Genomic DNA, 24,434 nt, shown 5'->3' with positions numbered 1-24,434 from the left:
TGTGTGTGTGTGTGTGTGAGAGAGAGAGAGAGAGAGAGAGAGAGAGAGAGAGAGAGAAAGAAAGAAAGAAAGAAAGAGTCATAAATAAATCCCCCTTAGCCTCAGAGAGAATCAGGACTGAGCGATTACAACAACAACAACAACAACAACAACAACAACAACAACAACAACAACAACAACGGTTGTTGTTATTATCAGTATCATTATTCTGCCTTGCATCCTAAGGTCTCAGAGCAGGTTACAGCATTAAAGCACAGTATTAAAATCAAAATCTCACAAGACAGGTTTTGCTCCCGTTCATTCACTTTGCGCATTAAGATGTATTTGCTCCTTTTTGTTCTGCTGCTTCCTGCCATGGGAGGGAGTCATAGCCTGGAGGGTCCCCTGGTCCCCCCCCCCCATGTGCTTGAATCGAGATCTGCCACGCAGAAGGTGGCAACCCTGGAAAAGTGGGACACGCAGCCTCTTCCACGGACTGCAGTCGGATCGCTTTCTGTGTTTTTTTCCAGGAGAGAGCACCAAAGCACCGGGCAAAAGCCGCGGCTCCCACCGAGCACGAGCGAAGAGAGGCCGGGCTCGTGCCAGCAAGGACACCTCCAAGCTGTTGCTCCTCTACGACGAAGACATTCTGGAGAGAGACCCCTTGCGGGAGCAGAAGGACTTGGCCTTTGCCCAGGCTTACCTGAGCAGGGTAAGGAGGGGCCTCCTCACCAACTGCTAAGTCGGGATGTAGAGTTGCAAGTGACCTTAAATCAGGAGAGAGTTCCAGATGTTCACCAAACCAGAGAGTGCTTAGGTCCTGTAGACCGGGGAGCCTCAGGCCTGGAGACCAGATGTGGCCCCCAATAGCTCTCTTATCTGGCCCTCGGGACTCTTCCCAGGCCAAACCTCTTCATAGCCCAATACACCTTCCTTCAAGTGCTTTCTCCTGGCTGGACCACATCCCTGATGGCGCCTCTTGCTTCTCCAAATGTGGGATTCCCAGTGAGAGACTCATACTGTCCCCGGCAGTGGAGGAAAACCGTAGCCATCAGGGCTGGCAGCCATCGGTAGCTCTACCAGTGTGAGAGCCAGTGTGGTGTAGTGGTTAAGAGTGGTAGTCTCGTAATCTGGTGAACCGGGTTCGATTCCCTGCTCCTCCACATGCAGCTGCTGGGTGACCTTGGGCCAGTCATACTTCTTTGAAGTCTCTCAGCCTCACTCACCTCCCAGAGTGTTTGTTGTGGGGGAGGAAGGGAAAGGAGAATGTTAGCCGCTTTGAGACTCCTTAAAGGGAGTGAAAGGCGGGATATCAAATCCAAACTCTTCTTCTCTTCTTCTATGCTCCTCCACAAATTTGCCCATTCCTCTTCTAAAGCCATCCATTCGGTGGCCTTCGCTGCCTCCTTTGGGAGCGGTGGATGCCTAGCTCTGCAATGAAGCCTGCCTGCCTTTGGGCTTGTGTAGTTGCTTTGGGATTTGGGGTTTGCGCACGAGCGGCGTTTCTCCCCGCGCTCCGTCTGCGCTAACGCCGGCGTCTTCCTCCGCAGGTGCGCGAGGCCTTGCGGAATGTCCCCGGCAAGTACGAGGAGTTCCTGCACATCATTTATGAATTCGAGAGCAACGCCCAGAAGCAGACGGCCGTCGACCTGTACGCGGGACTGCGGAACCTGCTAAGGGAGTGGCCGCAGTTGCTCACTGACTTTGCTGCTTTCCTCTTGCCTGAGCAGGCCCTGGAGTGCGGGCTGGTATGTAGATGTGCTGGGGCAGCTGGGGAGTTCAAGGATGGCTCACTTGGCGCTGCTGCCTTCAATCGGCAACCCCACCTTACGACTTGACCTTTAAAGCCCTAAACGGCCTCAGCCCTGCATATCTGAAGGAGCGTTTCCCTCCCATTGTTCAGCCCGTACACTGAGGGCCAGCTCTGAGGGCCTTCTGGCGGTTCCCTCACTGCAATAAGTGAGGTTACAGGAAACCAGGCAGAGGACCTTCTAGGTGGTGGCACCTGCCCTGTGGAACGCCCTCCCATCAGATGCCAAGGATCCTCTATTCCCTTTCCCCCTTTCCTCTTCTATGAAGAAACCCTTTCTGGAACCCCACATTTAAATTCTTCCCTGGTCTCCTTGCTGTCCCTAGTAGGACCAACTTAGCCAGTTAGCCCTGGTGATCATTTGATCTCTACTGACTGGGGTTTGTTTGCCCCCCCCCATGACCCCTGAATTTTTGAATTTTATTGATATTGCTGCTGCATTTTATGTTGTATTTTATGTTGTTTTTAAGTCGTAGTTTAATCAATTTTTATATTTGCTGTTAGCTGCCCTGAGTCCGGTTTTTAAACTGGGAAGGGCGGGGTATAAATAATTGTATTATTATTATTATTATTATTATTATTATTATTATTGAGATAAATAACTATACAGCTTTTAGAAGACATCTAAACAATGGTGGGACTTCAGGTAGTAGATATGTGAAGTGGGCCTCCACACTTAGGGAGTTCCTATCAAAGGCAGTGTTGTATATGAATCAACAATACATTCTTCCAACTATATCAAAGGGAAAGCAGCAAATTAAAAAAAAAGTTTCAAACTTCCTGTATATGGAAGGTTTTAATGTTTGATGTTTTATTATGCTTTTGTCGGAAGCTGCTTGGAGTGGCTGGGACAACCCAGTCACGTGGGTGGGGTACAAATAAAAAATTTATTACTACTGCAAAGTTACTGGGGCCGTAAGTGGTCTTTAAAAAGGTGTGTGATTGCCCTTCGCATGCCACCCCAGCCTTGCTTCGGAGCTGCTTCTCCCTGATGCCCTCTCACATGACCAAGGGCTGCACTGAAGGGGGCAGATTGCCCACCTGAATTCTGTGCCCTGTTATAAATTAGTTTTTGTACGTGAGGTTTTGATGTCTAGCTTATTGGGGGCCAGGGGCAACACTGGGCACCTGCTGATCTCTTGGAAATCTTACTTCCCCACCCCCCTGGCTTCTGACATTCCCCTCCACCCCCAGTATTTGCCCACAAAACTAGAAGTACAATGCATCTTTTCAGCCATAGGGACTAGAAACTTTGCTTGCTAACAAAAGCTGAGATTCTGAAGGCTCTGACTTCTTCTGAGCAAGCAGACCGGGGCATCTGTTGCTTGCACTGTTGTCTGGGTTCAAGCGAGAGGGCAGGTAAGCAAGCAGGTGGCAGTTCTGTAGAGGAGGGGCAGGACCAGTGGGCTCTTTGCCAGGGCGAGGGGCATCAGCAGGTACCTGATTCTGCTGGCATCAGCTCTCTTCTCTGTGTGGTACAGCTGTACAGCTTCACTGATCTGCGCCTGGGTTTGTTGTCTGTTGCTTGCCACCTGCTGGGCAGGTAGGGAATTTCACTTTTGGAGCCCCCCCCCCAAGAACCCAGGTGGTGATTGGACAGTGCCAGTGATGTCAAGATGGCACATGAACAGTGAAGATTGTTTCTCTTCCTTGGGGCAGTTTGAGGAGCAACAAGCTTTTGAGAAGAGCAGGAAGTTCCTTAGGCAACTGGAGATCTGCTTTGCGGAAAACCCTTCCCACCACCAGAAGATCATCAAAGTGCTGCAGGGCTGTGCAGAGTGCCTGCCCCAGGAGATAATCGAGGTAAGCAGACCTACAGATGCTCATGGGAAATATGCTTGTCCTCACTGGGTCCTGTCCCCTCAGCAAATTCTGGCTGTGGTGGGAATTGCAGGCTTTTTCTTGTGGCTGAAATACAACATTGCTGCAAATTTTGGTTTCCTGGCTTGTATGTAACATGGATATACAGGTAACTCTCCTCTTAAGCTTAATTTACTTATGTGATTGCAGCTTTGTGGGACTGTGGGGAGAAAATGAATAAATGGAGAGCTGAGGAAATCCATTCTCCACTCATTTATTCCCCTCCACCCATGCAAAGCTGCGATCACAGAATTACCTAGCTTTGGGAAGGTGTAATATAGGTAGCAGGGCTCATTTCATCACATTCGCTGGAGGCCCATTTCCACCAAGCTCCTCCTGCCCCTGAACCGTGCTAGCTGATTAACCGGGAAGGAAAAACCTACCATATTTTTCGCTCTGTAAGACGCACATGACCATAAGAGGCACCTAGTTTTTAGAGGAGTGAAACAAGAAACAAGAAAGCAATGCAAAGCCTCTTGAGCGAAGAGGCAGGAGCACTCCCGCTGCGCTCAAGAGGCTTTGCGTGGCTATCCCTGAAGCCAGAAGAGGGATAGAAGAGGCTTCTGGGACAGCTGCGCAGCCTCTTCAGCCAGAAGCTAGAACAGCGCTGCGCAGCTATCCCTTTCGCTGTTCTGGCTTCTGGGATAGCTGCGCAGCCTGCATTCGCTCCATAAGACGCACACACATTTCCCCTTACTTTTTAGGAGGGGCAAAGTACGTCTTATAGAGCGAAAAATACGGTACATTGAAATTAGTGCCTTGGTTGGATGTTGATTTTCCTCTGCCCTCCTATGTCCTTTTCCCTTGTGTGTGTGTGTGTGTGTGTTGTTGTTGTTGTTGTTGTTGTTGTTTTTGTATTGTAAGCCTGCAGGTATGGGCTGCCTTGTTTCGATTGTGTGTAAGCTGTTCTGGAAGCCCTTTAGGCTGAAGAGTGGGGTACAAATGCTCTAAACCAATAAATAAGAAAGGATTGAAGAAAAAAGACATTGGACAAATGCTGAAAATGTTCCACACAGGGGGGGGGGCAAACAGGGTTTGGCCAGTAGGCTGGATCCTAAGCTTCCCCCCACCCCAGTGGGCCATTTTGATATGGGGGGTGGGAGGCACCTATAATTCAGGTCCCAATCGCCCCTCTCATTTTGTTTACTTGGAATGTCTCTGTGCAGCTGAAGACCCAGATGTGGCAGTTGCTGAAGGGGCACGACCACCTGCAGGATGAGTTCTCCGTCTTCTTCGACCACTTGCGCCCGTCGGCCAACCGCCTGGGAGATTTTGAGGAAATCAACTGGACGGAAGAGAAAGAGTATGAGGTGGAGTTAGCCCTTGACCCTCCTGGGCAGGTTGGGAGAGGGGGGAACCTGCTTTTTGCACAGCTTTCCAGCATGGTGTAGTGGTTAAGAGCAGTAGTCTCGTAATGTGGGGAACCAGGTTCACGTCTCCGCTCCTCCACATGCAGCTGCTGGGTGACCTTGGGCCAGTCACACTTCTCTGAAGTCTCTCAGCCTCACTCACCTCACAGAGTGTTTGTTGTGGGGGAGGAAGGGAAAGGAGAATGTTGGCCGCTTTGAGACTCCTTCGGGTAGTGATAAAGCGGGATATCAAATCCAAACTCTTCTTCTTCTTTCTGGAGTTGCGGGGAGAAGCGGCTCTGAGCTCCGACAGCAACGGTGAGGGGTGTGGAATTTTAAGCTTCAGGGATTCCCTGCATCCCAACCACGCTGCCTGACAACGGCTCCTGTGCTTCTTTTCCTAGTTCGATGGATTTGAAGAGGTGTCCCTGCCAGATGTGGAGGAGGAGGAGGACCCCCCCAAAATCCACGCGGCTGCGAAAAATAAGAAGAGGAAGGAACTTGGGGGGCAGAATATTGACAAGGTGAGGCTGGGGGAGCCCTTGGCACGAAGCATTGCTTTCGAGAGCTCCTTCCCCCTGCTGGCTGTCCTGCTGAGGGTTGCTCCTCTTCTCCTCTTGTGTGTGATTTCAGGAGTCTGAGTGGGCCGAGGGGGCCAAGGAGTGCTGCTGCTCCTGCCACGAGGGGAGCAGTGACCTCAGGCTGAAGAGGAGCAAGCGAAGGACCTGCAGCCACTGCAGCAGCAGCAGCAACAAGGTCAGTCCACAGCAATGGCAGAGGGAGCATGAGACTCCGGGGCTTCAGCTCAGCGCACTGGACCATAGATCAGTGGTAGAGCTTCGCATGCAAAGGGTGCCATGTGCAGTCCATCGTCTCCAGGTAGATTCCCATCAGAAACCCTGCAGAGCCCCTGCCAGTCAGTGTGGACAATACTGAGCTTGATGGACCAATGGCCTGATTCAGCTCTCTTGGTTCCTATGTGTGTGAGTTCATCTGTGTGTCTCTTCTTTATGAGAAAAGGCTTCAAGTGCTGATTCCGTTGAGCTTAAACAACAACAACAACTCTGTATCGGGACATTTTTGATGTCTAATGTTTTACATTTTTTTATGTGCTGTAAGCTACCCAGAGTGTTAGCCGCAGATGGGCGGGGTGTCATTATTATTATTATTATTATTATTATTATTTGCAACCCCTTAGCTGCAAATAAAACCTCCAAGAGAATTACGAAGATAAAAAGTGCACTGATATTGTCAGTGAAAATAAAGGTCAAACACTAGTTTGTAAAAAAGCAAAGTGAACAAAATCAGTGGTTACATTCCAGAATAAATTGCACGTCAACTTTAGGCGTCCAGGTTGCCTAAGCAGCAAGGATTTTAGGAGGTGCCAAAAAGAATACAGGGAAGGTACCAGCCTAATGTCAACAGGCCGAGTTCCAGAGTGAAGACTGGATCCTTACAGATGCATAATGAAGTTTTCTGGATGGAAGTGGTTGAGGGGCATCTGTGGGTTAAGCCAACCCTCCAGATAAGCTGCTCCCAAACTGTTAAAAGCTCTGTATACTAATGGTAACATCTCAAACCCAGCCTGAGAATCTCCATTTGGACCTTGTAATCATATTGTTGCTGCCATTTCAGCTGCCTGCATGTAGTTCTGGATGATGAAAGGTTAAGGTGTCTGCCTTAGGCATGGAGTTCATCTACATTTATTCATTTCATTTTGTCCCACCTTTCCTCCGAGGAGTTCAAGGTGGTATTCAAGGTGGCTCTCTTCCTCCCCATTTTATCAACAACCACGTGAAGTAGACTGTGAGTGGGGCCCATGGGCACCCAGTGAGTTTCATGACTGAGCGGCGATTTGAACCCTGGGTCTCCGGGGTCCTGGCCAAACGCTCTATAGAGTCTCATGGCTTTTTAGGGGTGGGTGGCGAAGGGAAGCATACTAGTTTTGTGGGTTTGGAGCAGGTGTTCTGAGACGCTCTTGGACTTCCCTTGGTCCACAGGCAGGAGATGGCAAGGCCTACAGGAACAAAGATCCCCAGGAGCTCACCGACAGCCTCGTCCAGCGTGAATTGAGCCCTCGCCCTGAAGGGAAGGAGCCTGCGGAAGAGAATCTGGAGCAGAGAGAGGACGGGGAGCCTCCCCAGAGCAGGATGAGGACAGGCGCCAGGAGAGCAGACTCCACAGCAGGAGGTATGTGGGGAGGGAAAGGGGTGGGAAGCCTGGACCCATGAACTTGCCCATGCAGCCCTGGGCTCTTGTGTCAAGCGACCTCCTAACTGGCTCCGCAGGCAGGAGGGAGGGGATCCTGGCAGGGGCTGTGTAAGATTTCATACTTTGTCCCTTCTGGGAACAAGGGCATCCTCTCTGGTCCAAATTCTGCTCTGTGCTTTGGAAACTTTTTCAGAAGCCACCAAGGCTGACTGTTAAACCTGACATGTCACGCTAGAAATGGCACCTTTTAAATATGAAACAGATTTGTGGCTTTATATAATGCTTCGTGAAGTAGAGCCATTTTGATGAAGAGGGCTCTAGTCTGCAGTGTTATCTCCCACAATAAGCCTCGTTAGTCTTTTACGGTACCACAAGACTCCTCCAGGAGTGTCTGGAAGGAGGGGCTTGGGGTGGCTATAAACCAAGGCTGAATCCAGTTAAATTCAATCCAGTTAAATGGAGATTCCGTGGCCATTAAAAAAAGTTTTTATTTTGTTAAGATTGCATTGTTTTTTGCCACGCTTGGGCCCCTTTAGAGTGGGAGTACGAGAGAAATTTACGAAATGAGTTTGGTCTTCCTCTCTTGTAGGTGAAGCTGAGGGGCCTTTGTGCAGTGCTTGAAGGAAGCACCCTCTCCTCTTAATGGCACTAGGAGCAGGTTGCTAGCTGTGGCTATTTTCACACAGGCTGGAAGGCACATTGGCACCTAATGCTAGTTTTTATCTCAGCAGTGCCATCTGCATAACCTTGTGCAGTATTTCATTTCCACAGTTTTTAATAATGTTGTGCACTGATCAAGCGAGTGAGAACAATCCTTTCCCTGTCCTTCTTCTTTCCCAGGTTCTCGCGTGGAAGGAAAACTGCCTTTGCCCAAGGAGACCCCTACAGAAGGGGGTGCGCTGCCAGGACCTCCCTGCCTCCCCAAAGCCAGCGATCCTGCCAAGCCGCTCCCTCCTAGCACTGCTGCCTCTTCCACGCTGCAGGTGCAGAGGGGCGCCCCACCGAAACCCCACCGACCCAAAAGTGGCTCTTGCCATATAGGAGGCGAGAGCGACGCAGGACTCGGCCCGGGGAGCGGGGAAGCTTCTTCAGGCTTTTCAGGGGGTGAGACTCTTGCAGGAGCAGCGGGTGGTGCAGCTAGCCCAGGTGTCAACCCCCCTCTGGCCAAGAGTTGGCCACAAAAGCCTGCCGTTCAGTCCAGCCCCTCGCGGGGGGCAGCTTCTGTTCCTCCTCGAGTGTGTCTCAAGGACAAGGAATTGGACAGGTTGCCATCGTCTCTGGATGCAAAGCCCAAAGGAAGGGATCTTTGCGGGTCACACCCCAAGGACCTCGCGCCGCCGAAAGCAGGAGCGGCAAACTGTGGCTCTCAGACTCCAGCAGTGGCCTCTGGAGTTTGCAGCCCTCTGGCTACAGAGAAGAAAGGAAATGCCACAGACAGACTGTGTGCTAGTGACCGCTCGGAGCTGTCAGCTGCAGGCGTTGGGGAGCGGGCCGCCTCGCTGCGGGGAGATGAGCTGCACCAGAGGGCGGTCGAAGCGACTGTGTGCGCTAAGAACATCAAGGTCAGCTCCACCGGGGAAAAGGTTGTCTTGTGGACCAGGTACTTTTTTTTGCTTCCATGTTCAAAAGCCCAGTACTAGGGGAGAACCGGGGTGGGTCCGCGTATAAGTGGTTTTGCTTTAGAATCCCTTTGTCCCCAGAGGTATAAGGCGTCCCCTGACCCCAACACTTTGATGCACTGAGGAAAAGCCCAGCCCTACATCAGGATGTACAGATAAGATTGAAAAAGCAGTGTGGGGTGTGAAACAGGTAGGCTGTGAGAAAATAGCAGTTAATCGGTGGAGTGTTGCAAAACAAGGAAGCCTGGTAGTGCCTTTGCCAACATGCCCCTATTGCTCCATTTCTGATAGGAAGCTGCCGTATACTGCTTCAGACCATTGGGTCCATGCAGCTCAGTATTGTCCACACTGACTGGCAGCGGCTCCCTCCAGGGTTTCAGGCAAGGAATATTTAACATCCCTGCCTGCAGGCCGTTTCACTGAGTTTAAAGCCGTTCCCCTGTGGATGGTGTGATTCTGTTAAAGGCTAACAGTGAGGACTTTCTTAAACACAAGTCTCCATCTGACAACGAGCCTTGTGGGATTCATGAAGTCTGGTCCAAGGAGCCGCCCGCTCCAGTTCCCTTTTCCCAGTGTCAGGTGTTTCTCTTTCAGAGAGGCTGACCGGGTCATTCTGACCACCTGCCAGGAGCGAGGAGCTCACCCAGACACATTCAGTGCCATCTCGCAGCAGCTGTGCAACAAAACGGCAGAGGAGGTGAGTCCTGGGGGAGACAAATCTCTCGGAAGCGTTGAGTTCTTCTGTAAAGCTTAGGAATCCCTGGGTCCACAGATACGACTGGTGACACTTTACCCATGCAGTTAGGATTGCATGTATTTCTAATTTCACAAAAGAAATAGGATCCACGGTGAGCTGCTCTGCAAATTGTGTGCTGTGGTCCCTTTAAAAATCTGCACTGAGTGACAGGATGAAATGCAGTTTACAGATAAGGACACTTTCAAAGAAGAAAGTTTAACTGAGCAAGGAGAGCCCTGTGTTTCAATCTTAGCTGGACACTTGGCAATATTCAGAGATCCCTCTATGTCTATGGCCAATCGATGGTGGCACATTATCCTGTATTTGAATACAGGGTTTATTTTACGAGCCAGGAAATCATTTCTTGTTCAGTGGTGGGTTTAGGGTAGAAGGTAAGTGTGCAATTGCTTATCTTTCCTACCTTCATCTAAAAAAAATGAAATAGTATCAGTTGTCAGACTAGATTAGCTTCGGAGGCAATTTGCTTGTCTCACCTTCTCTCCCTCCATTACAACCCTGTTCTGCTCTCAGGTCGCCCATCGGTTCAGGGAACTGATGACTTTATTTCACACGGCTTGTGATGTCAGCTCAGAGGACGAAGAAGATGGAATGAGCACCAGCAACACTGACCAGCTTTCTGACAGAGACCCAGTCCTCTCTGAGGAAGAGCAGGAGGAGCAAGGCTTTTGAAAGGCTGAGCCAGTACTACTGAAGAGGAATGGAGATGGCTGGGCAATCTTGTTTGCATTTGGCTCCAGAGAACTCCATCTGACCCCCACCTCCTGCATCAAACTTAAAGTCACCTCGAAAGATTCCCCCTTCCATAGAAAAGTGGGGTCTGCTGTGTGATGGAAGTCATGTAGGCTGCACTCGTTCTTGGATAATGGCTGGTGTAAATATTTTAAATAGTAGGAAAAATATGTACATTCTCTCTTTGTGCTGCTTTTGAGTGAATATTTATTGTGGCAGTTGTATTTTAAGGAATAAAAAGTAATTCCTGTTGTAGAAGATGAAGAGCACCTTCTTACCTCTGCGCACAGAATCTGTCAGGTTACTGCAAGCCTGAAGGTCAGGCAGATGACTTTTTTGAAAATACCTTGAGCTTAACAGCCGTAGTAGCACAAGACATGATGCATAATGGAGGAGACTGTATTAGGGGATTTATTGTTTTTATAAATGTGTGCAAGGGCCAGTAGGTGTTTTCCTGTTCAGAGGCACTGCAGAAAATACGCACACACTCAGTCCGTCTCATCCTCCGAATCTGCTGCTGAGCCCCCGCTCTCTTTGTAACAGTGAGACAGTGTCCTCAGCTGCTCCAGAGCTTCCTCAAAGTCATCCATTTCAACTCCTACTGAGAAAAAGCTTGCCCATCGCCGGACGTCAACTTGGCGCAGCTCTTCGTAGAAACTACCAAGGGTTTTACGCAGGATAGCCAAGGACTGGAGGGCTCCGAAGACAGGGATACTTTCAACAGCTGTGTAGGAGAGAATGAAAGGATTTGAAAAAAGCCATTCTGACTGCAGCAGTGCCAGAGCACCTTTGTGTCTACTGCCCCCGTAGCCTTGTTAATGGTGCAGCATAACCCACCTTCCAAATGAGGCTGGTCTCCCCCCCCCCCCAGCCCTTGGTTCAAACTCTTAGCTTGTGCTAGTGCAAAAGGGAGGGAGAGATAATACCAGCAAGCCTTGCTTCACTGGGACAATGCTGGCCTATTGAGAATCAATGTTTCTACAACACAGTGGTGGAAAAGTGACGGAAAACATTAAACGGGAAGTACTTGACTAGTCACTGAATTAGCTTCTTGCCAAACTTTCTGCACATATGATCTATGCAAGCCCTTCCCAGCCTCATGCCCTCCAGACTAACCCCAAGGGGTGAGGGGGAGCTGTCGTCCAACACATGGAGGGCCACACTCATGTCCTATGCACATGCCCCAACCAATCAGGGATCAACAACACATTAAATGCACAGGGGTATAAAGAATGGTTGAATAACTTGTCGGGCTCTAACCCCCATCAGCCCCAGGCAGTAGGGCAAATGGTCAAGGATGAGGGGAGCTGCAGTTCAGCAACAGGAAGGCCACAGGCTCCTGAGCCCTGAGCTATGCCAACTGGCAGTGATGGGCCATGGTCCCTTTTTAAACTGGAACTGCTGGGAATTGAAAGTGGGAGCCGCTGTCTGTAAAACTCTTCTACTGAACTGGGAGGAGAGGACAAATGCTTAGGCCCCTACCCATCATTCCAGAACTTCCATAGTGCAGCCCTGACCCAGTTTATGTAGAAGCAAGTCTTTCTGAGTACAGTGGAGCTGACTTCTGCAGTAAGTGGGGTCAGGAGTGCAGCCACAGTAAAAGTGCCAAGATAGTTTCAAGTGGGTTTCTAACAAGTTACCTCGCAGAACTCCACATTCCCACTTTTCCTTACCCCTCACCACAAAAGTTATAATGGGGCAAACACAAACCTGAGACTTCACATTCTCAGCTGAGTGACCACCTTCTACTGCATTATCCAGAGCGCAGGCTTCTTACCTGCTGAAGCGCTTGAAGGTTTCTCCAAGAGGAATCCATGCTTGTTGAGGAGAGGAGAGAAGAACTGGGGGTAGGGAGCCAGCAGCTTGCAAGGGCCTCGAAGTAAGTGTGATGTGCTGTTCCGCAAGCACAAAACAAGCATTAGGGACAGAAGCCCGGTCACCACCTTTCCTATACCCCCCACCTTTCCTGTTTCACTAACCTCAAGGTTCTGGGGGAGACGGTGTACAAGTAGCGGGCCAGTACCTCCTGTCCAGTCTCACACATGTGGAGGACAGACTTCGGCTCAGTGCCTGAAGGGGAATTGCTACAAGAGACGCAAAATGAGGAATGGGTCAAGGCTGCAGGGATGTGTATGTGTGTTTGTACTAAAGTCATCTGCATAGCTCTGCAAAAAGTGAGAGGAGTAACCCACTCTAGGCCGCTCCCCTGCCACCCACCCAAACCTCTTACCTGACTTGGTGCTCCTTGCCGATTCCTCTCAGCACAACAGACTGAGCGAAGCAGTGGCTCTCTCTTTGCTCGCCACAGGAAGACAGTGGGCTCCAGGGCATGGCAGGCTGCTGGTTGCACAGAGCATCAGGGAGGGACTGCTCTTGTGCCACAGGAAATGGTACAGCTGCTACTGCAGCTGCTACCTGGAGGAGGAGGCATACAATGATCACCAGCAGATGTAGGACTAGAAGGGACTGACTTCTCCAAAGCCCTGACAGGTTACCCCAAAGTGCTGTGTACCAAACAAGTAAAAATGCCAGAAGCAACCAAGGTGCGCCACAAGAGTGGGACTCCAGCAAGTGGGCCAGGTGATGCTTGGAAAGGAAAGAAAAACCCAACTTGGAGAAAATTGTGAGTTTTAAAAGCCATTAAGCTTTTTTGCACACAGAGCAAAACAAGAAATAAACTGGTTTCACTGCTTTCAGTGCACTGGCTGGTCAAAATTGGGGCCTAATTATGAAGCAAAACTATGATCTGGCAGATTTCCCCAAAAGGAAGTTCTGATGGGGGTGAAATTTCATCCCTGCCGGTATCTGATGGCCCACAGGGAGGATTCTCTTTCCAAATATGTCACTATTAATGCATTTAAACTCCTATTTTAAAAGACTTTGTATGCAGGTGCCAGATTTCATCCCTGGCGTCTCCAGGTAGGGCTGGAGAAAGACTCCCTGCCTGAAACCCTGGAGAGCTGCTGCCAGTCAGGGTTGACAACACTGAGTGAGCCAGAAAGTCCAGTAGTCCAAATTGGTATAAGCTATAACAGCTAATCCAGACAAACTAGTGCTGGAACGTTTAAGGCACTTAGTAACTGAGTGCACACTCCTGGTCCTGATGGAAGCTGTTCTCATTTTACATTAGAAATCCTGCGACTTCCAACCATGCTTTTGAGCGATTGAAGGGTTGGCTAGGGAAATGGCAGGAGTTCAAAGAGAATCACGTAGTACCTTCCGCCCCGAGAAATTCAGGGCCTCAGCAAGATGTGACATGGAGATGGCTGACGCCTGGAGCCGGTAGGGAACAGTGACCGTGTCCAGGGCTGTGGCGAGGATGGCACTCGTGTGATAGTCCAGTGCTGCCTGCAGAGGGTTATAAAATCAAGGCACAGTCATATCAAGGAATATCTCCTCCCCAAAGTTCCGATTTCTGCTCCCAACAGATGCTGTTTGAGTCTAGTGCACTGTGCATTGCAAAAAGACAATTCTGATGGCTGAAATTCCAGTTTGAAACTAAGGAAAAGAAGTTACGAGGATCCTTAGAAGCAGGACCAGGGGAAATGAGGGAAGGTGATACAGGATGCACAAACTTCACACACAGCTCAAAGGAGTTTGTATTCCTCCATCCTCCGTGTGTGTGCGCAGGCATACCCAGGTGTCCACCTGCAGGAATACTGACCTCATAGTGCACGTATGGGAGTGTGATGGGGGGCGCTGGTCTGAGCCCCAGGCTTCCGTATAGTGACAAGGGGCAGAAGAGCGAACTGTGGCTGGAAAGATGGACCATCGCCAAGACTGTGTTCATGAGCCTGTAAAAATTCCTTTGTGGAATCTGCAAGGTGGTAGAAAAGGAGTCACACCGGAAGGGTAGTGTTGCACAAAAACTCTCAGTGCGTACTTGGTGCAAGTGGGAACAGTGAGTCTGTCTTTATGCAATTTCTTTTTGTGGGGGTGGGGGGTGGGAATTGACAATGAGATTATTTATTTTCAACAGGACAAATTACAGAACATGGGACAGGCAGTCCAACAAAACAGTTCGGGAGGTGCAGGATATGGAAGGGAGAAACAGTTTGCAATTGGGGACTGGGAAGTGAGACAAAAAGAGCCCATTCTAATGAAAGTTGGCTCTAGATCCAAGTGCAGGTATTTGCAGACTAACTGTGCTAACTCCATACGCTTAGCGCTTCTAAAGGATTTGTTTCAGCATTCATCAAATGGGGTTGCACCCAATGTCATTCAGAATACACCCATTGAAATTAATGGGCATTACTAAGTTAGGGCCATTAGTTTCAACAGGTCTACTCTGAGAACAAATTAGTAGGCTATAACCCATAGTGAATTAGGAAATAAGAGTCCTAAGGCTACCACTTATGCATCTCTCCTGCCTTCAAATATCTAATAAGTAGGTCTTTGAGTAACTAATTAACTTTTACCTAAATATCTTATTAATGAACTGACTACACAATCCTGAAGAAGAGCTAATAGATTAATCTAAGATCTTTCTAGACATCAACTAATTAAGAATTCTGCTTGTTGTCAAAACTAAGTTATCATTTCCTTTCATCTTGTTTCTGATGTTTTAACGAAGTTCTTCAATAAATATTTTTGAACTGTTTTCCCACTAGATGCATTGATGTGTTTACTGAATCACATGAAAAGGAAAATCAAATCTATATATTGGTCTTGGGGTATTGTACTTTATAACGATGGCTAGAATCTTCTATGCTAGACCATGGAAAAATGCCCATAAGCCAAGCTAAAAGTGATTTGATCAGGAAACTTTGGGAGCAATTCAGTATAATAAAGCTGGAATTTAGTACAGTATCCCAATATGTTAAGCGGGAATGAGGGGTATCAGGAGGAGGGATAGTTTATATTATTTTATAGAGTTTTACTGTGAGAGGAATATGATATTAACTAGCTAATAAATGCTTAGGATGATCCCTGGAATGTATTTAATCATATTTATTATATTCCGTTATAAACAATTATATTCAATCAGGTCTGATTATATTTAGTCAGGTGTAAGTATATGTCCAGCTACATTTATCTTCCCAGCTTAAGCCCAGCTCTCCATCCTCTACACAACACTCATTCTCAGTGAGGAGATCTCTGAACTGCTTTCATTCCTAACCAATAACATTTTTCAGGAGGGGAGGGAAGAGCAAAGAGTTTGCATAGAGGGGGGCATACTTACGGCTCCGTTAAGCACTGGCGTCAGCCCCCATGTCAGGACTCCCTTCCCTGCATACTCATCCTGAAGCAGCTCCGTGACCTTTGCCCCAACCCCTGAAAATCCGTTGTGCAGGTCACAGAGAACCTGGAATCCCTGTGCAAGGAGGGAAGTGTGCAGATACACTGTGATCAGCGGCCAGAATTGGGGTGACCTGACAACTCAAGAGTTGGTGCCTGCACACTGCTGCAAGTCCAGGCTGTGCCACATATAATCTCAGCTGCTTCACAGCCTTCCCCGTGCTGAAGGGACAAATGCCCCAGCAACCTGGGTGCTGCTGACATTCAGCATGTTAAACCTGGGTGGTGCCACATCCTGGCCAAGACACAGACACAGCTTGCCTAAGAATTACGCAGTGCTATTGAAATGGGCTGCTCTATTGCTTTTCCAGTGAGCTTGCCTCATCCCAGGGTTGGAAGGCAGGCTAGTGAGCTGGAGCATGAGACAAAGAGAGTAGACAAAGGGATCTCTGCTCCTAACTGACCAGCACTACTCAGTGCTGAATAGCAGGATGCACCAGAGGTTTCTGGCACAGCCTGTCATCTAAGCACCAGATGTTTCAGCCTGCAGACCTCTCCCTGGCTGGTGTGAGGGGGGCGGGAAAGGGAGAGAAGGGGACGAGCAGTGATGTCATGGCCGAGGGCCTGAGCAGCTTCTGCAGTAGGATCTGCTCCCTGCCGCCCGGCTCAAGTTCCAGGCCGAAGGAGGTAACTGTTATTTGCCAAGAAGTTGCCCAATATCTAAAATGCAATAACCAGCTGCAAAACCCTGGAAACTGGGCCACTGTGCAGCCTCTATGGCACAGCTGTGGAAACCATGGCCTTCCAAATGCTGGACTCCAACTCCCATCAGCCCCCAGCCAGCAAGGGATGATGGGAGTTGGAGTCCAGCAACAGAAGGCCATAGATTATCCACCCCTGCTCTGAGACTAGACACAAGGGCCTGCTTTACTGCTGTTTCTCAAGTGAACTGGCACCACCCACCCTTCTGGGCAGAGCAAGAGACTATAGCAAATGCTCACCTGCAGGTAGTCACACTCTTCCACATAGAAGTGGAGCCTATCTTCGAGCTCCTCAAGGTATGTGCCCTCTTGTAGCAGCTTCTCCCCCTGTCCAAAAGTCTCCAGCCGGCTGGAATCCCTGAAAGAAAAGTGGCAGCATCGTTCCAAAGGCACCTTCCAGAGCAGGGCAGACAATATTCTAGCCAGCATCTCCTGGCCCGCGCAGGGAAAAGGTAGCCCAGAATGCTGAGAAACATTCCTTACCCATCGTGATTGTACTGGTAGATGGTTACTATGCTACGAGGGTGCAGGTGTGTGCGGAGGAAATCCGACCAGAAGCATGTCCTGCTCTCTGAGCAAGGCATCTTTGAAGTCTCGTCCTGCCTCTCACGGAGCGGAGGTCTGCCTGGAAGCAGAATGGTTATCACCGCCATCTATTAATTTATATACTGCTTATGTGCCAAAATGGCTTCAGAACACAGGCATTGGCTGGGTGGAAATGGCTCTAACAATTTATCACCCTGCTCGCCAGTGGCAAGTACTTCTCTGTTATCAGGTGAGCACACCAGCACTTCCAGAAGAAGTTCTGCCCATGGGGGAGAAACCTCCTCTCTTTTATCCAACCCCCAACATAGAGAAAAGAAACCACAATTTATTTCACTTACTATTCAGGATTTTGTAGGCGGTGATAGCCATCTAGGTGTGACTTACTGCAGCAGCCCAGCAAAAGGGATTAACACCCCTTCATAGCCTATGTTTTCTGCAATTGCCAGAGGCACCCAGGGCAACCACAAATAATGGATTTGGCTAGCAAATGAAGCCAAAACTTGGAATACCTTGTGAACGGATCAGAAGCCTTCCTTAAAATACCCTTTGAAAACATATCTGCCCATTCTACCCTTGCAGGAAGCCATGCATGCAGAGCACACACACATCTTTACCACCAGGAAGGGTCCTTGGAGCAAAACTGCCATTGGGTCGTCTGTTATCCTGAAAAGAGAGAGAGACATTCTGACCTGAGGCTGTGATTTAGCCATAAAGGAATCAAGAGATCCATATAGCTGCTGGTAACTCAGGAGAAGCGAACCTGCAGCCCTCCAGATGCTGGTGGACAGCTTACAAACCTGGAGCTTACTATGCACCCCTCAAACCAACAGCTGCCATTAGACTTCCCTGTGAATTGGTCTTACTCTTTTAAAACCATATAGGCTAGGGGCTATTTCTCCAGCTGCTCTTGGCATTTAACAGACAGTGGAAAGACGAGTGTTAGCAACTAATTCCAAGAAGGATTGCCAGCAACACAGGAATTTCCACCAAAGCAAAAGCGCCAGGCTTAACAATGCTGGTTCAAGGGCAGAAAAGGAACAGTGAAGCTCCAGGGGTAGAGGATATCTTACCTCCAGCCTGTTGAGGTCTGGCAGGAAAGGGTTCGCAGGGGATGGGTCTTCTTGGTGCGTCGTCAGATTTCCCTTCCTGAAAAATTGAGCCTTTTAACCACATGGTTCTGCACAAAGTGCAGCAGAGATTGAAGGGGTGTATGTGGAGTGCAGAATACTGCCCTCCCCTGCTGCCTTTAAAATACAGAGGATCTAGAGTGCCACACAACTGCTGCCCCAAATCTAGCAACCGTAATTAGGCAGATTAAAACTTCTAAGACTTGGTGTCTGAGTTTGCTAGCTTTCTTCTTCCGTTCCCACCACTTTTTTCTTTTCTGTCACAGCATCTAGTCATTATGCATGTGGGCAGGGAGAATGAGATTTTTTTATCTGTCTATGGTGCTTAGTAAAGTTTTGGTTCTTTATACATGATGAATAACAAGATTTTCTGTTAATTTTAACTTGTTGAATAATGTTTTCCTCACAGAAACATCGGGTTTGTTCATTTTCCTTTCCCATCAATATTGTAGAAAATGTCTTGATGTTCATGAAATGTTGGGGAACATAGTGAACTGTTGTGAAAAGAATACCATGCCCAGCCTGGCATCTTCTAGCCTCCAAAATTGTAGCAGTAACCTGTCTACAACCATAGGGACTTGAAACATTTTTTAAAAGTTGAAATCAGAAACACCAGGAGTCCATTTTGTATACTATACAATCCTCACCTCTGTGCATCAATAATGCATTGAAAGCTGTTATTAGGTTTTCCCTACAATCATTAGTAAGCCATCCTATAGATCTGATTATGCTGTGCACAGGGTAGTTGTTTATACGTGTTTTTTCAGGGGTGGGGAGGAACTCACCATGTCAAAGGGGTACTTGTTTTTGCATCTGCATACAGGCATCCCTCCTGCTTCAAAGAACTCAGGCTCCCTGCAGAGAAACAGAAAGCGCTGTCGCTGTGAAAGCTGCTTGTCAAGATAATAACCATGAACACCAAGTATCCCAGATCCGAAGAGAGGCCACAGGAACTGAAGCATTTCCTTTTACTTTATGCCAGGGGAGCTCTAAGGGCCAACACTCAGCCTACATAATACACACCATACATAATACACACCATACATTTAAAGCAATGGCTTTCCAACAAATAATCCTGGGAACTGTAGTTTCCCCTAGTACTACAATTCTCAGCACCCTTACCAAACTAGTTCCCAGAGTGATTTGGCGGGGGAGTAATGTGCTTTGAGTGTATGGTATGTTACGCAGTCTAGGAAGGAAATTACAGTGGTACCTCGCAAGACGAATGCCTCGCAAGACGGAAAACTCGCAAGAAGAAAGAGTTTTCCGTTTTTCGAGGTGCTTCGCCAGACGAATTTCCCTATGGGCTTGCTTCGCAAGAAGAAAGCCCATAGGGAAATCTCCGGGGACCTCTTTTAAAATGCTGGCGGTCGGGAGCAAAGACTTTCGCCCACCGCCGGTCTTCAGAAGAGGTCCTGGACCTCTTCTGAAGGCCGGCGGGGGGCAAAAGTCTTTGCTCCCCCCCGCCTGCCTTCCCGGGACAGCGGAGACTTCTCCGCTGTCCCGGGGCGATCTTAAAATGCTGGCGAGCGGCAGCAAAGCCCTCCTGTCCCGGAGCTTGCGGGGCGGGAGGTGGGGAGAAGGGCTTTTCTTCCCACCGCCAGCCTTCAGAACAGCCTTCTGAAGGCTGGCGGTGGGAAGAAAAGCCCTTGTCCCCCCCCCCCCCAGCCTTCAGAAGAGGTCGGGGGACAGACTGTCCCCGGACCTGGTCTGAAGGCGGTTTCCATAGGAACGCATTGATTGATTTTCAATGCATTCCTATGGGAAACCGTGCTTTGCAAGACAAAAAACTCACAAGAAGAAAAAACTCGCGGAACGAATTAATTTCGTCTTGCGAGGTACCACTGTAGCTAGAACAGCAGCTCCCAAGACCAGATACTCTCTCTTGCAAAACTGGCAAGTCCCAGGGAGTTTAGAAAACTTATACAGTGGGGACAGGTGTTTAATTGCATTGTGTTTCCAGTACACCACTTAGAGATGACTGTGAAGTGGTATACACACACTATTTAAATATATAAATAACGCCAGCCAGTCTGACCAGTCACTAAATTTATTGGTCTTGTGGCTATCTATTGGAACCTAGCCTACCTCACAGGGTTGTTACAAGGATAAAAGGGGTGGGTACTGCATACATTGCCCCCTGATCTCCTTGCAGGAAGGGTGGGATAAAATAAATAAATACCAGCAATAACAACAGCAACAAGTAGGCAGAAACTGCAATTGCCACTCGCTGTCTGCTTTCACCAAATGGGCTGGGCTGCTTCTCCTTGCTTACAGAAACGATTGGTTGTACCTGCCTTGTGAGGGACTGTCACAGGACCATCTGCTCTGGGAGCAAGTGCCAGCAAGATCTCAGCTGCAACAGGAGTGACAATCAGCGGGCAGATTTCGGCTAGACCCTCAGAGGCCAAGGTCCCAACCTGAAAGGTTGGTAGTGTCTGGCATTTCCAGGAAGGCTGGGCCACCAGGATATTTCTCGGAGGACTGCCAAGGCCTGTAGCTATGTGGCTCACTTCCGCCCGAGCTGATTACAATAACTAAACCTGGAATGTCTTAAGAATTTGTGCCTGAGCTCATTTCCTTTTTCTTCTTCCCTCCCCATCCATTTTTTTTCTTGTGTGTCATGCCATTTATCTGTTGTTACCCCGAGGGCAGGACTATATTCTTTTATTGATTTGTAAGCCACTTCACCAGAAGAGCAGGGTCTAAATGCTTTGAATAAAAACAAATGTACGTACATTGAAGGAATGTGGCCTGTCTGTGTTTTCCTGCTTCCAACATGTGGCTTCCAGGATGCAGAAAATGACATGAAGAAGAGGAGGGTTTGGGCTAAACTCTCCCAAAAACTATACTACACAATTCTGTATATCACCCACCTTTGAGGTCCATGAGGATGAGGCGGGGTGTGTATGTCTCTCGCCCCTGGAGAGTTCTTCCCGCTCGGAAGAGGACGTCATGGCAAATCCCTTCATCTGATTGTGCAGTTGCAGGATCCAAGCAGAATGAAGCTTCCTGGGAAGGGGGAACAAAATAAATTTTAAAATGCATGAGAAAAGAGTTCTAAACCAGCAAGTACTCTATGGAGACACCCTTTGGTATATTTATTCCACTTATTTTGTAAGAGATGATTCAAACTGGTGAAAGTAGAGATTTATGTCTCAGGTGGGGAGCCTGTGGCCCTCCAGATATTGTCGGACATCATTATTTGGGGCTTTTAATTTAGAGCAAAGTTAAGAGGAGACATGTATACAATTCTGCATGACACGGAATTTTTTACTACAAAGGAATTTCAGAACTAGACTGGAAAGAGAAGCTGCTGAATTGCAACTCATTACCAAACTTAAAACCATGGAGAGACCTGGTCTGAACAAAGACATTGGATTCTTATCTCATTATACATGACAAAGCCATTTTTCACCTTCTCACCCCTTGCTTTTTCCTGTAAGACCTATTGCAGTAGTTAAGAGTCGTCAACAGGCTCATCACAGCTATCTGCCAATCACCCATTCCCACCACCCTTCTGAGTAATACCCCTCCCCACCTTCTCACTATATAGAAGGATCTGGCAACTTCTGTTTCAGTGTATCTGAAGAAGTGTGCATGCACACGAAAGCTCATACCAAGAACTAACTTAGTTGGTCTTTAAGGTGCTACTGGAAGGAATTTTTTTTGTTTTGACTATGGCAGACCAACACGGCTACCTATCTGTAACTGGAACGGAGAAAGTGGTTAGAGAAAAGTTTTCCTCCCTCTGTCCAAAATGCTTGGGGACATCTAATGTTGGGAGACTCAGGACAGGCAAAAAATGAGGTAGGTTAGCCCCCAACCCCCTCCTATTTTATTCTCACAATAAGCTCAACTGAGAGAAACCACCCCCAAACTTCTATTTTACAACAACCACATGAAGTAGGCTTCCCCCAAACCTCCTTTTATTTTGCTCATGCAACTATCCTGCGATGTAGCCTAACCACAAACCTCCTATTTGGGACGTGTTGTACCTATGAGGTCACTTTGCCCCACACCGGCCCACTCGACCTTTCTGCCGGCGGAACCAGCCCTGCCACAGGACCACACAATACCCACCCCACATTTGTAAGATGGCGGCGGCTCCCCTTTGGAACTCCCTGCCTATTGAGATCAAGCTGGTGCCTTCAAACAGGACTAAGAAAATAGAGACAGGCCTAAGCAGGTGCTTAGAAAGCTGAGGTGATTTTAACCTGTTTTAGTTTTTTAACTTTGTATGTTTTATCAGTAGGGTTGTGGTTTTTTCTTGATTTTTATCGTTTTATGGCTTGGAGGTGGCTTTTCTTTTTCTTTTTTTACGGTCAAGCGGTGTATAAATTTTGTGAAATAAACAAGTATTTTTTCCCCTCACAGCAACCGCCCTAGAAGCTGCGCAAACACGGTCGCCCCGCCCCTTCCCCGCCCGCGCGCGCACAGCCTGCCCAATCACAATCCTCTGACATTACCTGAAGCCCCCACCAGTGGGCTCCGACGCTCCCCGCGTAGTGGCCCAACTGGAGCGTCACCACCTCGCGGGCCCCCGACATCCCCCAACTGCCAATGGGAGCGGAGGGGGGAGGGGGCGGAGGACACGCAGAGCGGCCGTTAGGGAGCTGCGGCGGGCGGATGGGAAAGTGCGCACGCGCCGGAGCGAGCCGCGAGGCGGTTTACAAGTCGGCGACGGCACCGCGTACGTTGCGCGCGTCTCCGCGGGGAACCCCACCCCTTCCGCTCTCCTATTGGCTAAGGCGGCTTGCGGTCGGCGCGCGAGCGAGAAGGGTTCGTTGCGCCGCCTTCTCTCTCCCCCCATTGGCTTGGAGAACTAGGAAAGGGGGCGGAGCTGCATCGGGAGAGCCGCTCTAGGCATACCTTCGCCTGCGCAACACCAGAGGCGGTAGGAATGAAGAAATGGGACAGACAAGACTTCCGGCGGAAATTTGAAAGCCGCCATATTGGCCACGGTTTTCTATGGAGGCTGGGTGATGCCGCTCTACCGCTTAGCTGGCATCTCTATGCTCCTGTAATAGTTGACGGGGAAGCAGTTTGGGGACAGCGCCACATATATGCATTTTCACGCTGGAGGTGCGCAGAGGCGCAAATGGTGACAGCAGGATGGAAAGAATAAGAAAATATTTTAAAAACTCTGATCCTAACGGAGCCTGCCACCCGCTGATCTCAATGACTGAGCTATTCCTCCATCTCTTTAGCTAATTTGCAGCTTGCAAATGAAAAGATATGGCACAAAAGGAAAACAAGGAGAGGAAGGAAGAGGAAAACATACAAAATGCAGGGACAAATTATTTTTATTTAGATGATTTACATACCACTATTTGCATAAGCCAGACAGCCAGACTGAATGGACACAATTCACAGAGAAGACTCAAGTAAGAATACTTTCAGCAGAGGCAATGGAGCAGCTTCTCATCTAGCTACTGCAGCCTCATGGAATGGCAGCTAAAATATGACTGTTGCAACAAGGAAGGGAGCTTGTCTCTCAGGAAAGCATATGGCATGGTCCAGCTTACCATCCTACCCTCTGTAGTAGCTGGTTGGAAAGACACTGTAATAATGAGAACACTGGCCAACAGCTGGTCTCCATTTTTACAGTACACCCCAAAAAACCCAGTGATGCCCCTTATTTTTTCTGTCTCTACAATTTTACAAAGTAAGGGCAAAATGTGATAATTTAAACACCTGGAAATTGCTTTTTTGTTTGTTTTTTTCTCTTTTGAGTTTGAGACCAGAAGTAAGAACTCCTATTAGAAAACAACAGAAATCCAGGATTTTTAAAAATAGCCTGAATCTCTTACCGCCGTCCTTTGTCTTATGTTCCTGTGGCTGAGTGAGGTTCTTATGAGAATTCTCAATGTAGCATACACAGTGTATAGTGCAGGTAAAAGATGGCAATGTTGCAAGGCGGCCACACTTCTAAGTTTTTTTTAATACAGTGGTACCTCGGGTTACATACGCTTCAGGTTACAGACTTCGCAAACCCAGAAATAGTGCTTCAGGTTAAGAACTTTGCTTCATGATGAGGACAGAAATCGTGCTTTGGCGGTGCGGCAGCAGCAGGTGGCCCCATTAGCTAAAGTGGTGCTTCAGGTTAAGAACAGTTTCAGGTGAAGTACGGACCTCCGGAACGAATTAAGTACTTAACCTGAGGTACCACTTTAAATGGATTTTACACAAAACAAGGTCTGAGTTAAGAAGAGCATGGTCTCCCATATTTGGTGCTCTGGGTTTCTGTGTTGCCCCATCAAACTTAACGCTACAATCCTGAACTGATCCACTTTTCCGTCTTATGAGAAGCTTCATTCCAACTGAGAGAAAAACCCATCTCTGCTTACCCAAACTTTCACTCTACCATCATGACGGTAACCAAACTACCATCATCCTTGACCACTTGCCATGCTAGCTGAGGCTGATGGGAGCTGGAGTCTAAGAA

The 24,434-nt window shown here is 48.5% G+C and overlaps 2 protein-coding genes across 6 annotated transcripts in view; one reads left to right on the top strand and one right to left on the bottom strand.

The window, feature by feature from the left end:
* Positions 1 to 10,572, top strand: part of GON4L (gon-4 like) — a 43,103-nt gene extending 32,531 nt beyond the window's left edge. For all 3 annotated transcript variants that reach the window (XM_028711038.2, XM_028711037.2, XM_028711036.2), the window contains exons 23-32: positions 510 to 691; positions 1,530 to 1,727; positions 3,449 to 3,592; positions 4,816 to 4,959; positions 5,403 to 5,522; positions 5,632 to 5,754; positions 6,999 to 7,188; positions 8,050 to 8,809; positions 9,423 to 9,525; positions 10,096 to 10,572. In XM_028711038.2, coding sequence (XP_028566871.2) covers positions 510 to 691; positions 1,530 to 1,727; positions 3,449 to 3,592; positions 4,816 to 4,959; positions 5,403 to 5,522; positions 5,632 to 5,754; positions 6,999 to 7,188; positions 8,050 to 8,809; positions 9,423 to 9,525; positions 10,096 to 10,254 — 2,123 coding nt within the window. In that variant the 3' untranslated portion in view covers positions 10,255 to 10,572. The remainder of the gene's footprint in view (positions 1 to 509; positions 692 to 1,529; positions 1,728 to 3,448; positions 3,593 to 4,815; positions 4,960 to 5,402; positions 5,523 to 5,631; positions 5,755 to 6,998; positions 7,189 to 8,049; positions 8,810 to 9,422; positions 9,526 to 10,095) is intronic.
* Positions 10,573 to 10,704: 132 nt separating this feature from the next.
* MSTO1 (misato mitochondrial distribution and morphology regulator 1) lies at positions 10,705 to 22,727 on the bottom strand. Of its 3 annotated transcripts, none has more exons than XM_028711042.2 (14): positions 22,456 to 22,727; positions 20,863 to 20,998; positions 18,772 to 18,841; positions 17,930 to 18,005; positions 17,474 to 17,522; positions 16,797 to 16,938; positions 16,554 to 16,671; positions 15,497 to 15,628; positions 13,979 to 14,131; positions 13,531 to 13,662; positions 12,545 to 12,729; positions 12,294 to 12,398; positions 12,092 to 12,207; positions 10,705 to 11,038 (listed from the first exon to the last, which is right to left on the bottom strand). In XM_028711042.2, the coding sequence occupies exons 1-14, from the start codon at positions 22,534 to 22,536 to the stop codon at positions 10,803 to 10,805; spliced, it is 1,731 nt and encodes a 576-aa protein (XP_028566875.2). In that variant the 5' UTR covers positions 22,537 to 22,727; the 3' UTR covers positions 10,705 to 10,802. The 3 variants fall into 3 exon arrangements, with proteins under 3 accessions (XP_028566875.2, XP_028566876.2, XP_077776486.1); XM_028711043.2 differs by lacking the exon at positions 22,456 to 22,727 and adding an exon at positions 22,070 to 22,090; XM_077920360.1 differs by lacking the exon at positions 22,456 to 22,727 and adding an exon at positions 21,413 to 21,484.
* Positions 22,728 to 24,434: the final 1,707 nt, after the last annotated feature.

Source organism: Podarcis muralis, chromosome 16, assembly GCF_964188315.1.
Source record: "Podarcis muralis chromosome 16, rPodMur119.hap1.1, whole genome shotgun sequence".
NCBI lineage: Eukaryota > Metazoa > Chordata > Lepidosauria > Squamata > Lacertidae > Podarcis > Podarcis muralis.
This window is presented reverse-complemented; position numbering and strand designations above follow the sequence as displayed.

Coding starts and splice junctions, on each gene's coding strand:
- MSTO1 (XM_028711042.2), bottom strand. CDS start 22,536: ATGTCGGGGGCCCGCGAGGTGGTGACGCTCCAGTTGGGCCACTACGCG. Junction 16,672..16,796: donor TACCAGTACAATCACGATGG/GTAAGGAATGTT, acceptor CTTTTCTTTCAG/GGATTCCAGCCGGCTGGAGA. Junction 12,399..12,544: donor GGCAAGGAGCACCAAGTCAG/GTAAGAGGTTTG, acceptor CGTCTCTTGTAG/CAATTCCCCTTCAGGCACTG.